The sequence below is a fragment of the Scardinius erythrophthalmus genome (assembly GCF_964197995.2).
Source record: "Scardinius erythrophthalmus genome assembly, chromosome: 5".
NCBI lineage: Eukaryota > Metazoa > Chordata > Actinopteri > Cypriniformes > Leuciscidae > Scardinius > Scardinius erythrophthalmus.
Window position 1 is genome coordinate 26,644,415 of NC_138225.1, and position 17,254 is coordinate 26,661,668.

A 17,254-nucleotide genomic window follows, 5' to 3' on the forward strand; every position below is an offset into this window, starting at 1 on the left:
AGTTGATATATAACATGGTGATGTCATTCTTTTAGCATTTGCAGTAAAGTTTCCTCTTTGTACCTGGATATGTATAAAGTATGTAATGTGTTAGTTTAAGTGACTGAACATACAAAAACATTATAGTGAAATATTTCTTCACCACAAAGAATCATATATTTGAATGTTAGCATATAGTTATTAGCAAATTACATCTTTTGTAAATTGATTCAGACAGTTGACATTTAACTAAGTAGACCCAATAAAATTAGATCTAAACTACTTTTTGGCTGATAAGAAAACTATTCATAATATACTATTCAGAATAGAGAAATAAAATAATGCATATATTATATTAAACAAAATTATTTAACAGACTCTGCTTATACAAAGTAAAAAAAAAAAAGCCAAAGCATATCTAATGATGTTGTAACAACCTAAGATTACTTGGCATCCCTCAGGGAAGTCCTATAATTCTCTAAGAATCCAGGACTACTCGAGCAAATTTAATATTGAAAACTACTTTTACTCTTAATATAGGATTGTTTAATAGAGGAGCAAAATATTGGCTAACCTGGTGTGTTTGGCAAATTGAGAGCCATGATGGGTGCTCGTTCCATTAGAACACAGAGAGTCTGGGAAGAGCCAGCGGGAGAGGTGGATGTAGATGACAAAATCCAATTTAAAAATGTAAAAGTCCAAATTGAAGGTGGAGAAAAGACAAATATTCCATGTAAAAACAAATAGAAGAGCAGTCTTTAAAAAAAATGTCTTTGAAAAGAATTGTATAAAAAGTATAGAAGTAGAAATCCACCTTTCTCTTTTTACAATGGATAGTTGATTTTTGGTTTGTGGTCTCCGGAGGTTGAAGGCCCTCTATTAAACTGAGTCCTGCCCCAGTCTGGAGAGCCTAATGGGGGAGGCCACTGGAACAAGAGCCTCTCTGAGTCCTGGGTCTTACTGGGAACACACAGATTTACTGACAGAGAGAGAGAAAGAGAAAGAAGAGAGAGAGAGAGAGAGAGAGAGAGAGAGAGAGAGAGAGAGAGAGAGAGATAGAGAGAGAGAGAGAGAGAGAGAGGTAGCGCTGGACAAGGAATGAGCAGAGGAGAAAGGAGGGGCAGGCCGGGAATCTAAGAGGTGACTTCTTAACCCTCTTTAGCCTATAATCCACACATACATGGCAAAAGGCATTTTGCCTCCTCAGTGAATGTGAGATTGTGGCTTAGAAATATATTGATTGATATTGATTGACAATTTGAAGGAAATTGAAATATTCACCAAACTTATATACTCACACTCTCAGTCAAAACATTAGACTATTTATTTATTTATTTATTTAAAATCATTTTAGCTATCTCTACTCTCTGAGTCCAACTATAAATGGTTGGTTTTGGCAGACTATTTCCTTTTTAATGCAATACCGTGACAGTTGCGTGATGGTTGATAATTAAGCACAATTAAGTCTGTGTAGGATCAACAGTGAGCCAACAAATGTAACAGATTGTACCTGTAGTGTCCTGCTCCAACTTGTTTCCTCAGGTGCACTCTGTAATTTTTTTTTTATGTTACACTGGCCAATATGGCGGTCCCCCGAAATTCACTATTCACAGTCAGCCGTAATTAATATTCCAATATTAGAAAATTTTCAGAAAATAGTAACTGAAATAAATGAGTAGTATTTGGTATTTGGTACTCAGTATGGCAGCCACATTGTTTAGGTCACAGATTTTGTTCGGCTACTAACATGACTAAAGTCTCTTTTTTTCCCAGAGGTACTATTGATTTATTTTGGGGGAAAATTTTTTTAAATGAGGAACAATATTCATGTCTCTACATACATCTTTGTGACAGTAAATGAGCATCAAGTTAACACAATGCACAGAAAATCGGACAATATGAAGATCACACAGCACAACTTTAACAGGTTTAAAATGATGTTACATTAAAAAACTTCCAAGTGTCAGTGTGTCCCTCATTCTTTCCTGCTCCTCCTCCTTTCTTCTTGATCTTTCTTGAGTTTATAAGCTTGGCTAGGAATGCCCAAGAGGTGAAATGAGATTTGAGTTCCCAGGAAGCCCTAAGCCACGATACCTTTGTTCATTGTGACATTGAGTCCTATAACACAACACTATTACACTCTTCTTATTAAAGTTTGCTTTGACATAAAAAATACTTTTCAGCCTGATATTTGTGGGTCAGACATAAAAGCGCTTAAAGGCTTCCTGGAGAAGACTTGGATAAAGGGTGCAAGGTCAGCAAGCTCTTATTATGAGAAGCTGTTAAAAAATGAAATGGAAGGATGGAGATATATGAAACAAGAGAGAGGGAGCTGTGAGGTAGTCATTCAGAGCTTGTGGAGTGGTAAGCGCTTTAAGGTCAAAGCCTGTGAAGATTACGCCCTGACTATATCCTTGAGCAGCCCTCCAAAACTGGAACATTGCTTGGGACTTTATTCAAATTTATACAAACTAATTTAAACAAATTAGTTTGACCAAAATATTAAATATTGATTTGTAAAATAGAAATGGCCCAAGGCAATAAAACGATTAAATTTGAAAATCTGACATTTAGCCATAGAGATCAGACACATAATAGTGGCTTAGGTTTCCATTTCAAATAAATGCTTTTTGGAATTTTGTATTCATCAAAGAATCCTGAAATCTTATAAAATTACTAAAATTATACAGACCTCAAACTTTTGAATGGTGGTGTATGTTTTGGACCATTCTTTTCCCTCAAAGTAAAGTAATGGTTTGGTCTGTTTTTGAATGTGTCATGATTCACCTGTCACCTCTGCACTACACTTCCCATCATCCTCCCTGGCTCCCACCTACACTCACTTCATAATCACCCACACCTGCCAGCAATCACCCTCATCTGCGCCATACTACAAAAGCCCCCCCGTATTTACCATCTACCAGTTTAAATGAAGACTGTTTATTGTTACTCCCTACTTCTACGAGTCTTTTTCCTGACAGAATGTTGCCGCCGTTCACTTGATCCAGTTTAATCGTTCCTTCCCCTTTACTGGCCCCATTAATGGTCCTAACAGAAAGAGGACCTCCATGCGGCCACTGGCAATATTGGCTTAGCTTTGACCACAGCCCTATTAAACACTATGTGGTTGGCTCACATTAATCAGAGTGCTGTTGGAGCACTGGAAACAAAGTTCACCTTTTGACCCAACATGCTGTGCCGGACAGAGAAAAACAAAGCGCGTATATCTTTTGTCTCACTCTCCACCCATTCACATTTTTTTACATCATTTTTCAGTACATCAGGACATGTTACAGCACCACAAGTGTCTTGATCAAGGTCATAATAGTGTCAAGAGGTTGAGGGGACATAAACACAAACCTTTAAGGCTTTTCACTCGGTCATGACTGTTTCCTGCCCAATACTTTTAACTTGTTGCTGGTTGGAACAAGTAACTGTCTGATCTCACTAGCACTAGGCCTGCTTGTGTGTGTGTCTCACGCTAGCTCATGATTGATAGGAGTCCATTTTAAGATAATCAGATTAGTCAGATTGGGTTGTGCTGAGCTTCAACCGGCAAGCCTCTTACCTCCAATCAGAGAGAGAGATGAGCTGGGGGGATACAGGTAGCCTCAAACATTGTCTAAAATAATTTTGAATTATTAGTCAAAGAATTATCAGTACATTATCATAGTAAAACTGTTAGAAGTTTTATAAATTATTAAAAACTGATAAAGTTTATAAATGCTCAAATACAGCAAAAATGTGTGTGTATGCAGTATTTTTGTAAAACTGCAGTAATGTTTAAATAAAAAATAGCTCACCCAACAATGAAAATCCTACAATTATTTGCTCATCCTCATGTCCTTCGAAACCGGTACATTTCTTTCTACTGTGGAACACAAAAGGATTTTTTATTTTTTTTTTAATGGCAGAAGGTTATGAAGAATGCGTTTTTACATTGCAATGAGCTGCATTTTACTAGTTTTATTATGTAGCCGAATATGAGCTAAGTATGTGTTTTATCGTTGCGCTCATGTCTCAAGTTTTTTGTAGCGTCTCGGGCATGACACTGTGTTCTAAAAACACAGCAATCAAGTTCAACTTTTAAAAACGCATCTCTAGACCTTGCAGGCTTTTTTCATTCCACAAAAACGTGTTCTTTTGTGATTAGCCCCTAAGCTGCTTTTCCATACGATTAAAGTGAATGTAGCGACCACGGTTGTCAAGCAAAAGATTTCTAGTAAATAACAACTTAAATTGAATTCTGTTCCTTATATAAAAGCACAATAACAAAAAGTCAAGGACTGATATGTGGATGAGTATTTTCATATTTGGGTGAATGATGTAGGCTGTATCTACATGGCATATCAAAGCAAGTAATAACTAAGCTTCATTCATGCAGATGTGCAGGATGGATCCTGATGCAGCCAAGAAAACCTGTGGCATTCCAGGTGGGCTAAAAAGCACTGGTCATGTTAACCCATATTGCTGACCTTCTGAACCTCAACCAACACACCTAATATGAACTTGTAAATCAGCGAGCAAGAGAATGGCAACAATTATGTAAAAAAAAAGTGAATTTCAGAAGATGCTTCTGTGTTTATAAATTTAGCCAAACAAAGAGTGTAATCAGATCCCCAAAAACCAAGCAGGCCTGGAGACTCTGGCAACATTGTTTTTACAAGTATACAAGTTTTTAGCATGTTAAAAAGTATCTTAAAAAGCTTTCAGTAAACTCTAAGGCATATGTTTAAATTGACTGAAAGTTTTCTAGACATTTCTCTCTCAAAATCAATGTCCTGCAACATAATTGGGTCCTAAAGGCATTCATAATATTACAAAGATTCTGATTTTGGTGAATAAACAAAGATTTTGTAAGATTTTAAAAAGATGTTTATTGATATTAATATGTAGTCAGCATTTCATATTTGAAAAAAAAAAGATAATCTGAATCACTTCTAAATAATCCAAGGTACATTCATTAAACTGTTTTTTTATTTACCTGTTACTAAACATGTAGAAAGAATAGCAAATTTTAAAATAACATGTTTGCAGTATTAATAAGTCACATATGATAGGCCTTAACTGGGTGTTTTTCATTAGGTATGATTTCAGCGTTGTCATTTGTCTTTTGTGTTCAAAACTTTCTCATTACAGTCCCAAAACTGTAAGACTCTGCTTGTTGTCCACCACTCTACATGGACTTACATCATCTTGAAAGAAGGACAGCCTATGGTTAAGAAGCGCTAAGGCTTCAATATTTATTACCCCGATGCACCTTTGACGCAGGCAGCGGAAGCAGAAGTGTCCACCACAATGAGGGCAGACAATGTTGGGACAGCCTTTTCCGTTGTGTGTCAGCAGGGCCTTGCAACCTGGACAGGCCCTGAAGTATGGACATCCTTTCACCGAGCTTTGTGGGTCACTGATTTTTGTGTCGCTGAGGAGGGCAGCACGGAGTGCACAGTTCGGCAGCATGCAGGATTTGGTGGTCGAAGAGTTGCGTGGCCATTCTCTCTGACATGCCAAGCAAAACTGAAACACGCACCGCTTGGATTTAGAGCAAGACCTGCAGACCGCACACTGACCATCCAGAATGCCAATATCAGACTGCTGACAAATGGGACACTGGGAAACGAGGAAAAAAATTTGTGGGATTTGGTCACACAAATAAATAAAGAGGGGCCCTACTTCACAGATTCCATTAACTTGCAATTTAGCATCCAGCTAAATATTTATTTGAGTGAACATTTGCACAATATTTACAATTTCCATAAATACTTTTTTTTAAAACTTTATAAATTGACATAAATCAATAGGTAGATAAGATTTTGTATATATATATAGGCACAAACACACAATGACCGGTGAAATATGTAGCCTTATTGGCGTAATTGAAGGTGTAATTACATTCTGAGGGGTAAATAAATTATTTTAGTTTAAGGAATAAAACTAGTACAAGTATTTTTCTTCAAAAGTAGGCCTACTTCAAGTACAATTACCTTAAATAATGCTCTGGCCTAATCAAGAACAGTATGGGAGTACAATGACTCATGTACTTTACAACCCAAATCTGAAGCATTTGACCCTGACATAGTTACATCATAAGCTTATTCATTCAACTACAGAATCAAAACTGCAAAAAAAATAAATAAATAAAAAATACTAATCTTACTAGTTGCCTTAGGAGTAAATTGTTCACAATTTTCACATCTAAAATACAACTAAACTAATAGCTATAGCTTAATGACCCTAAAAGTTTTAACCCAGGAAGGCTCTTCTAGACACTTATCAGTGGAAAACTGCGTCACAGTTAATCAGACCCCTTGGCATAGTGTGCTAAATGAAGTCTAAGAGCTTAATTCCCCTCCTATACTATGTCAGAACAAGTGCCTAATAATAGCGTGTACGAAATGTCTGACGTCATGATGGATATCGGAGCTCTCGCACGGTCAATCTACCTTTGGAACGTTCATGGCTCAAATCCTCCTGGACTACATTCACAGATGACAAACCTGAGTGAGAGAGAGAGTAGACGAGGGTCAACGGATTAGAAAGGAAAAGGTAAGACAAAGGTATTGAAAACTGTGCTGGCAGGGAATCTGAGGACACTGACACAGACATTAGGGGAGAGTGGGGTAAGATGAGCCATTTTTTTACTTATGTGCTCCTCAAGAAAAGAAATAATTAGGCAGGAGTACAATGAAAGTTGTAAGAAATGTTTCCTATCATTTAAAATGATCAGAATACATCTGACAAAGGGTTCTAAAAATATGGCTAAATTTACCCCATATTAGGGGTAAGTTGATCCGAGTCAGTGGGTAAGTAGCACCATCTGGGTGTAAACTGACCAACTGAATCTGAATCAAACCCATGTGAAATTTTAAAGATAATTTATCTCTTTTAAAGGTTCTTGGCATGGTAGTTTTTCCTGCAATGTCTAACATGTTAGGCAAATTAGGGACTACAGTTGGAAAGATATATATGATTAAGCATCTTTTGGTTCTTATCAGAGAAGTTTATTTGTTCCAATCATATAAACAAACTGAACTAGTTCATATTACATTGAAATTATACCAGTTTATACTTAAGATATTTAACTTAAATTTACAGTGCTCTATGGTGGGGTAAGTTAAAACGCTGGCTCAATTTAACCTACAGCATTTGGCTCACTTTGCCCCATAGCTGCCATTTTGGACAACTAGCTTGCTTGCCAATTCAGGCTAATATTTAGCAAAATGATTTTATTCATAGCTAAATCACCAGTATGGATCAATCAAAAAACATTTTTAGACGTGGACAAATTTGCTTTGATGTAACAGCCATACTAAAATTTAACTTTGACAAGCCAAAAACAGTTTTTAAACAACTAGAAGTAAAATTAAATCAGTAGGCTACGTACCGGTTGACTCACAGTGTTGTGTCCACTTCTTTGTGCGTATATTGACACGAAACTTTCTGTTTATTTCCTGTAAGCTTAAACAGGGGAATACCAACAGACCTGCTTCTTTCACTTTCAGTTTTTCTACAGACAATAAAATAGATTCAAAAAAGATACCATATTGACAGTCTTCAAAAAAATTACTTTCATCTGAGAAAGGTATAAGCCAGTATGTGTCGTTGTTTGGCTGTTTGTCTGTTTTTCTTGAAAAATACTATTAATTTAAATTATAGCGACAGCTGCTGACCAGTGAAGGAAAGTTCTGGCTCTGATCCCTCATCAATGCTGTAATTATGAATCTATTTTACTGCATCCTAATCCTCTTTACCATAATCTAAATATGTTCTGAGGTACTTTTCCATTCTCGAAAAATGTCAAGATTCACTGCAGCTTTTACAACGAATCTGCAAGTTACTCGTGTTGCCTATTCAAATAATGAAATGAAATTACATGCAGAAGTTTACAGTTAACCAAAATCACAAATTTAATATGAATTCTTCAGTTCCAAAATGTTTCTCTTCATTCTCTCAAACAATTATTTGAATCATCAGGGTTATAATTTGATCTAATTATAATTGCATTTATTTCTGCACCTCTGGCTTACAAAGAAAAGAGAAAAACACAACTTTTGGTGTAAAAATTTATTCTCTTTGGAAATTACTCTTTTCCTTTCCCATTATTAAATCAATCAAATTTAAATTAAATAATATTTTTAGTATTTAGTAGTTTATCCTCAGAGTTTTTCAGTTTATCCACTACTACAGTTCAAGATGTCGAAGGACCTCAGTGTTATCCACTATCACACAGGGCTCAGGATCAACATGATCATCATCATCATCATCATCATCGTCATAGTCATAGTCATCATTGTCAAAGCATTCTGGGCGCAGGCAGCGAAAGCAGAACTCCTCGTTGCAGTGTGGACAAATTATGTTAGGGCACCCCTCACCGTTGTGTGTTAGCAGGGCATGACATCCAGGACAGGCCCTGAGGAACGGGCATCCTTTCACCGAACTTTGTGGTTCACTGATCAGTTTCACGCTGAGGAGGGCAGCACGGAGCGCACAGTTCGGCAGCATGCAGGAGTTGGTGGTCGAAGCATCGCGAGGCCATTCCCTCTGACATGCCCAGCAGAACTGAAACACGCACCTCTTCACTTTAGAACAAGACCTGCAGACCGCACGCTGACCATCCAGCTTTCTGATATCAGACTGCTGACAATGGGGACACTAAAAAGTCAGACAAACAGTGAACATTCGTCCTTCAGTGACCCTTTGCTGCAGGATACATTATGTCAGTATTAGGTGGCAACAAATGACTTTGGTCACTATGAGCCAACCACTAAAAAAGTATGTTCTATATGTGTACTATGAATATAATTTAGACGAAGTACATTCAACATGTTGTCATTTTCATGTGACCTACCAGCGTCAGTTTCGTCGCTTCACTACCTTTCACAACTCTTCTCCTGAGGCCTCATGGGATAGTAAAGTGTCCATCATATGCACACTTCAAAATCTTGCCTGAAGCAGTAGGTCTTCCGGATACTTTTTGCCTACTCTTTTATGAGTACTATGAATTCAGACATACTTCTTGTCACATACTGTTTTTTTTGCCAAATATATTGTGGGGAAGTATGTGATTTCGGATGCAGCCATTCTGAAGTGCGCTAACTAAGAACACTTTACTATACTATGAGGCCATGGAAGAGGATTTGTAAATGGAAGGGAAGCAACGCAGCTGATTCCCTAGGTCACATGACAGTGACAACATGGCAGATGTAGTACAACTGAATTTAATTCATGCTACATACATTCATAGAACATACTTTTTAATGGTTGTGAAGCAAGTTTAAAACCAAATGTAGTACCTACTATACAGTATGCGGTTTCGAACACAGCCACTGTCCTTATGATTGAGTCATTGAATTATTCACTCAACTGATTCTATCAAAAACACTGAATCATTCGGTAACAGGGCAACTGTGTGTTGGTTGGAGATGCAATAGTGATAAATTGTGCTGGCTTCGTTGGATATATTTTTGTTGGTGGAGCAAAAAAAAAAAAAAAAAATAGAGGCAAATTTGTGTCTAAAAGTTATTTATTATAATATCTTATTGAAGTGTTACAAAATTCACTGTATACATGACTTGACTAACAACATATTGCGGTACATATTACGTTTTTTTTTGGAAAAATAGTTTTACACTCTGAGTCTGAAGACTACTAAAATTAACTATAAAAATTACTGTTTAATGTTATTTTTTAGTATTCTTTTTCTATATTAATTTTCATAATAATTTCATAATGTATTTTGTGAAGTCAGAGTATGTTGTACATGTGTGCTGAGCAGAGATCTGGGATGAGCTATATTTTGCTTAGAGGTATGTGTGCAATCTGATGCAAATGTACCACGAATGTATACACCATGAGGATAGTTTCTTAATATAGAAAGTGGATGGTGCCATGTGTAAGCATGACATATACGTTCCATTTTTAAAGCTCAAGCAACATGTTTTGCTACCTTACAAGGAAGTTGTAAGTCTCTCTGTGATGTATATAAGCTCAATCTTACTGTACCGACTCAGAGAAACAAGGAAACGGAGAGACCTGGCATGAATACAACATCTTCCCAAGTTTCACTCCTGACATATAAGAATAAAGATTTTTCTTGGCAAGATAACTGGTGTCCGGTCCCGTGAATCAAATAATAATGGGGAAAGGCTTAATTCCAAGTCTACACACTCAGTGCAGACTCCTTAAGTGCAGATTGTACAAATTCATGAAAATAAAATGAAAATGAAACAAAAATAAAAGCGTTTGTTACCTTTGGACTGTTCATGGTCTAAAATGTCCTGTTCCACATCCACAGATAGACTGAGAAACCTGAGAACAATACAGAGAAATATTGGTAATTTAGAGTAAATTAAAAGGTGTTTAAGCCACTGGAGAACAACATATGCATATTCAACACAGTCTCAGTTTTCAAATCAGTCATTAGTCAATACTTAATTCTTAATACAACGAGACAACACTTATTCATTCCTAGTGTACAAGTCATAAATGTACAAATGTCAATTTCCTCTGAACTGACTGTTCACAATGATAACAGAACATGTAGAGAGTGAAGTAACTAAACAAAACATTAAAAAGCAAACAAATACCTTCTTCACTGGCAGATCATAAACACGTCTGTGCCTGAACCGGTATGTTCCTGCTTGTAATCACAGCTTGAATGAAGGGGAATACCAAAGAACCACATAGCTTTCACTTTGTCTTTACTCACTAATGTCAAGCACAACCTTATATGACCTGTTTTTCACTGCTTTTCAACTGATTATGACAGGGTGGGATCATTTTATCTGACATTAACAGTGCGTGCAATATTTGTTGTCTGTTCAGGTTACAAAGTGTCATTTATGGGACAGAATGGAATTCACCGATTATGGTATTCACCGGAAAAAAAATGTGATATCATCTGCATTTAGCATTTAGTGATAATAAAGTTTTAGTTATAGGTAATTGTTTCTTAGTCACAAATATTTTTATATTCCCATCTTAAAAATAATTCATATGATCATTTTTAGATTACAGCAGTGCGTTTAAAAATACAATAAAATACTTTGTATATCGTTGACGTCACTTCTGTGAGTTCAGAAAAGTCAGTAAAAGTCCTGGCAGAAAGCGAAGCATAAGGATGTAGTGTGATGACGATCCGAGATCCCGCGAGATCCATGTGTTTGGCATCTTGTCCTATCTTTTAAGTCACGCTACAGTAGTCTGAAGGAAAAACTGCTTTATTTGTAATTTAAAATAATGGTGCTGATGATTTTTAGAGACCCCCACACAGGTGTATGATTTTACTGCTTTCATGGGAGCTCATCCTCTCTCTATGGGAGCTCAACTCCCACGTAATTCGAACCATGTTTGTCAGTAGGCTATAGCTTAATGTGAGAGGTAAATGTGGTATAGCGGGGTCACCGTCATTTTGCCAAGTAAGACATGTTCCTGGATCAACATATTTTGCTGATCCTAGAACAACATTTCAGTACAAAAATTGAATCCTAGCCCTATCCTTACCCCTAAACCTAACATAACCCATAACTTATCCCTTAAATCAGAGGGAAACAATGGGTGAATAACACTGATGTATTGGCACCTAACCCTGATTGTAAGTCTAAACTGGACATAAACTGTAAACTTGTCCCTAAAATTTGATTGGTTGTTTGGAATGTTGTTCCAGGATCAACAAAGATGTTGATCCAGGAACATGCTGTACTTTGTGAAGACCGTGAAATCACATTCTACTGAGAACCCCACTCGTGAATGAGATTTCAAGTACAACATGTTCCTAGATCAAAATCAGGAAATAACAGCATTCAGGCGAGGTGCTGTTTAAGTTTATAGCGTTTGTTTGTGATTTAATATTAGTGTCTACAATCAGGGATACAAGGGCGTAACTTTGGGTCTACTATTGGGGGGGTTAAACTCGCGGCATATTTATTTATTTATTGAATAATTTTCTTGTGTAAAAGGTAACATGCTAATTTGCCGTTCCTGTATTAGAAATACAGGGTGGGCCATTTATATGGATACACCGTAATAACATGGGAATGGTTGGTGATATTAAAGTCCTGTTTGTGGCACATTAGTATATGTGAGGGGGCAAACTCCTCAAGATGGGTGGTGACCATGGTGGCCACTAATGTGCCACAAACAGGACTTTAATATCACCAACCATTCCCATGTTATTACGGTGTATCCATATAAATGGCCCACCCTGTACATTGTGATACTTTTACTGATTTAGGCTACTTACCGTAAATGCAGCTGTTCACTTGACTATTTATGCCATAATGACACAGTAGTTAAATTAAGTGTTTAAGCTCAAATTCACAAACTGAGAAAATACAAGTGTGGACTAACGTTAGTTGTGCTTTGATTCATTTTATCACTTTGCAAACTCCATGCAAAAAAAAAAAAAATCTCAAATTGAGCCAGAGGTGGTAAATTCCTAATAATGTACGTATTTTTTTAGGTATTTTAATAAGATACCTAAAATACGTTGCACATACAGCTCAACTAACGCGATCGTTATAAGGGTGTTTGAACAACAAGACACATCCACTTGCACATATTTGACAATCGGAATATCAGATATATCCTGCTATAGCTAACAAATTTGTGAAATTTTGAATAAAAAAGGAAATAAAAGCAGATCATCAGTCATTCTGCGCTATTGTGGCTGCGGTGTGACAAGCAATGAATGACGCGTCTCCATGGGAACCATAAAGTGATACTACGATCAATAACGGTCGCCTTGAAAAACTTTTAAACTTACGTGTGAAAAGGTTAAGTAAGGCTTACATTTAAATGTGTCTTTGTTTTGTTTTGAGTGTATGGTCAATAAATAAAGGAAATAATAAAGATGGGCACAAAACCAGTGACGCTGAGCTAACTTAACAGCTAACTTAGCTCGTTTGGTCAGGATTTTTCCTCTTTTTGGCTGGTGTCGACCAACAATGAAAAATCGTTGTCTGGCTGCCTTTCAGTGTCCTTTTCATCTTTCCATCCGTTAGCATGCAACGTCAGCTTTCTCCAACCATTCATCATCCCAGCGACTGCGCAAAATAGTGAACAAACTTAGAGAAAGCGGGTTGGGTAATACCAAGTAGTCGGTGTGGCGGGCGGGGGGGTACATTACAGATTATTTAAAATATGATACTATCTTGCTGGCAAATGAAATTAATAAAGAAAACGAACAAAAGTATTAATTCGGAATATTTCATATTTATTTTAATCTTAATGATGTGATGATATTGGGGGGGGTTATATTAGCTGGATCTGATTTTTGAGGGGGTCATGACCCCCGTAACCCCCGTGCAAATTACGCGCATGCAGGGATAGTCCGTGGCTTATCTGTTTCGTACAATAATAAATTGTTCAAACAGGGTGTCATTCAGAAGTGATAAACATGTGGATGGCAGGTCGTTTATCGATTCATATTCAAAACATATCGCCTATCACTTATTCAAGGGGATCAACATAATCGGAGATATGTGAAGAGTAGCCTACAGTAAGAGGACATCTCACCTTAACACGAGCTATGCGTTTGTTTCGAGGCGGAGTAACTCTTTCGAGGATCTGGTGTTCCATTTTATTTACATAATACATCAGTGATTATTGGGAATTTGGATAAAGCAGGTTTTAATTTTGAAAATAAAAAGTTAGTTAAATTACAAAATCTGAAGTAGGCTATATCATTATAGACCAAGGTATTGGCTTTTGTTCAGCAATGTACCGGACCAGTGCAACCTCCTCATATTGTATTTTTTTTTTTTTTTTTTTCATAAAATAGGCGTTTTACCAGTTATTACTTTGTTTTTGTCAACACCGTCATGCAGACACAATAAAAAGCCAAGTATTTTTTATTTATTTAGTCTAATATGCATTTAGAGTTTTTAAATAATTATCTGGCATTCTTAGTAGTATATGCTGTTAAATGTTGAATATTCACTTTTGTTCATTTTTATACTGTTTTAGATCTAACATCATAAAAGTAATGTTTTTTTATTTAACAAACATTTTTTTGTATTAAAAGAGACTATGACTTTAATGACTCGACAGCACTGATTAAACATATTGTAAGCATATTCATTTAAAACAAATAGGCTAAAACAGGGATGTATAAAATGTTTTACGGTGTCTTTACGGTGGTGACAGTGGCCTACCACTGTTTATACCACTCAAGTCAATGGCTTCTTGCTTAACAACTTTATTTAACGATTTGGTCCAAAAAAATAACAATCCTGAGCACTGTGATAAATGAAGTTTTATATAACAAAGTTCGGGAGGAGCATGTTCAGGTAATCGTCCAATCAGCACAAAAAGAAGCCAGTTTAAATAAAGCCTTCCCTTACCTCCTGTCTCATGACTAATTTCTCAGCATCCCGCCACCACCCCATCACCTCACATTCGGCTGGGTCTGCTCATAGATACCTATGATCTATACATTTATAGGGGGGAGTAGGCTACTCTGGGTTCGGGCCGAATTCCGAGCTCGGAGCCCTCCCCCCGGACAGCAAGCCAAATACGCATTATAATATTACATCAGATTTCATTAACATGTGAACTCGTGAAACATTTTTCAAGGAATATAAGGTACAATTAAGTGAAATCATTATTAAAAGTACCCCCATCCCCATATCATGAAATATCAAATCATCATAGTAAAAAATAAAGTCATTACCAGTAGGAATAATGTACAATGCATCACTGACATCATCTTAAGCTGTCATCTAGTGCCCCCTACTCATAAAATCTTACTTTATATTCTTCTGAAAACTAGACTGTAAACTGTATATTGGACGTGAAGAACAGAGAACAACAATTGCGAACACTGTGGCAAACATTCAATAAGACACAAATAGGTTCAATTAGCAATAGGCTATAATTAATAAAAGTACCCCTTAATAATCATCATCCTAAGTAAAAAAGAAATCATTACCAGTAGCAATAAGATAGAATTCATCACTGACCTCATATTTAACTGTCTTGTAATGCCCCCCACTAATATAGATCATATTCTTCTGTAAACTAGACAATAAACTGAAATAATAAATGAATAACTACGTCTTACAGTCTCTTTCCCATAAACTGAAATGTTTCAAAATACAGAAAGCATTCTGTGTAAATACCACAAAACACATATGGCACAAAAATAATAACTCATATGTGAACTCCTGTGAGTATTCCCTGACTGATTTACATCACTCCACCACTAATTTAGCTTTATCAGGAAGTATGGTGTATATATTTCTCCTCTATGAAGTCCATGACTTCAGCAGACAGGTTCTATATCTCCCTTGTCCTGCTTGCACGACCTGGTGATGACGGTTCCACAAGTTTGACCAGAATATGGTCAAATGGTATGAAGCACATATCCTTTCCACCTCCTTTTGGATAGAATCGTGTGCCCATGAGGGTAGAAAAACCTCCACTTCCACATCTTGATGATGAGCGTCCACAGTGACAGCCTTTGCTAACCACCCGTTCTGGTCATCAGCATGAACTACATCAGCAGATAGATCTGTCACAGTCCCGTCAGGACCACTCTTGGTCAGTGGTTCTTGCGCCATTGGCTCTTGCTCACTTTCCTCCCATTCCATTTCCTCCATCAACATTGCCAAAGGACCTTTCCTCTTTTGCATTGGTATAGGACCAGCATCCTCAACCTGTACCCTGGGTGTGTTGGCAGTCAACTGGAATATTGACCATAGAATCTTCACTGCTCACAGAGCTGATAATCACTCTGCCTTTCGCTTTAAACTGCGCAACGCGAACATTCCAAGTTCAAAGACACTGAAGTTGTGGAGCAACCAAGCTGGTTGTTTGGAACTCATTTTTAATGCGAATTCTTTAAAAGATCTAACATCATACAACGTTTACTTTAAGCCTAAATAGAAAAAGTAATGTTTTTTTATTTAACAAACATATTTTTGTATTAAAAGAGAAACTCAACAGCACTGATGAAACATATTGTAAGCATATAAAATATAACAGTGGTGACAGTGGCCTACCAATGTTTATACCATGGGTTATCAAACATTTTGGAGCCAGGGACCCCTTACAGGGGAAAAACATTTTCAAGGACCCCCTCATATTTATAACAGTGACCGACCCCAAAGTTAATGTTGTTAAAACAAATATTGCTTTTTTTTTTTTGCACAAAAATGGTCTCCACTCAGGGTCGTATGCAGGGTTTTCTAAATACTGAGGTCCCAAAAGTTATCTTGCTAGGGGGGTTTATCTTGCTAGGGAAAAGTTATCTTATGTGTTGTTAAATTGACCTTATATCCATTGTAATTAGAAAAAAAAACATACAGTGTATTTGGGTTGAATAGGAATCCATTGTAATAATGTTATAATGTAATACAGCACCATTTTATAATTTACCGTATTTGCCAGAAAACAAGTTGCACCTGAGTGCGTCAAACTTTGTTGAGTTGTTGAGGCGTAGCCTATTACTTCCCCTCACTCCACAGCAAACTCTTAAATTAATGGTATTCAGAAAAAAACAAGAATGAAAATAAGTACCCTATAAAATAATAATAATAATAATCATCACAATAATAATAATCATAATAGTGTACAGACAACATTTATTTTAAACGGCACCAAGTCGAACAAATTAATTTGAATCGAAACTGAAACTGCACAGATTATAAGTTTGGTTGACTGTATTTTATTTTGATAACTAAGAGGCTGCAATATCAAATTAGCAGTGCTAGAACCTGGCTAGAACTGACATATTGCGCACGCTCGCAAGGCGCCGGCGCGATCACTTTCTTTTTTTCTTTTCCTCAGCTGTGGAAACAAATTAATAATCTAATTTATGGCCATACAGATAAGAGTAGGCCACATCATTCAAAACGGTAAACTGTCTATTGTGTATACATTAAAAATAACTACAGAATGTCATCTAACACAAATACGTGACTTACGTAACTGCAACGTAATCTGGTGACCAAACTTTTGTCGTGAAATTCCTGGATCTGTTGCCATGACGTAACTTTGTAACGTTGTCAGTAAGTAACGGCGACGTCGTGGCAACGTTGTGGATCGACATTCGTGTGTTGGTAACCACTTGGTCATTTTAGTTTTTAATAATAAGGGCGGACATGCAGTGGTCTAATTTAACTTGTCCTCATTGGCCCAAAACTATTTTAGAGACTTTTTCAACGACATATGAAAGATACAGACTCAAAATTTGGTTGATTTAGTTCATTTACTATAGAACAAAAGCACAAACAGCAAAAACAGTATGCAAACAGGTTTACTAGCATTTAAATGG

The 17,254-nt window shown here is 36.7% G+C and overlaps 1 protein-coding gene across 1 annotated transcript; it reads right to left on the reverse strand.

Moving 5' to 3' along the window:
• Positions 1 to 3,885: 3,885 nt before the first annotated feature.
• LOC308691042 (uncharacterized protein) lies at positions 3,886 to 10,710 on the reverse strand. Its single transcript, XM_081365896.1, has 6 exons — positions 10,566 to 10,710; positions 10,229 to 10,287; positions 8,352 to 8,631; positions 7,364 to 7,486; positions 6,423 to 6,476; positions 3,886 to 5,589 (listed from the first exon to the last, which is right to left on the reverse strand). The coding sequence occupies exons 2-6, from the start codon at positions 10,241 to 10,243 to the stop codon at positions 5,567 to 5,569; spliced, it is 495 nt and encodes a 164-aa protein (XP_081222022.1). The 5' UTR covers positions 10,244 to 10,287; positions 10,566 to 10,710; the 3' UTR covers positions 3,886 to 5,566.
• Between the last annotated feature and the right edge of the window lie 6,544 nt (positions 10,711 to 17,254).

What these genes read in the sequence shown, in the direction of transcription:
- LOC308691042 (XM_081365896.1), bottom strand. An exon ending in TGCCCTGCTAACACACAACG is followed by an intron (nt 7,487 to 8,351) that starts GTGAGGGGTGCC and finishes TATTGTCTGTAG; the next exon opens with AAAAACTGAAAGTGAAAGAA. An exon ending in GAGCCATGAACGTTCCAAAG is followed by an intron (nt 5,590 to 6,422) that starts GTAGATTGACCG and finishes CTCGTTTCCCAG; the next exon opens with TGTCCCATTTGTCAGCAGTC.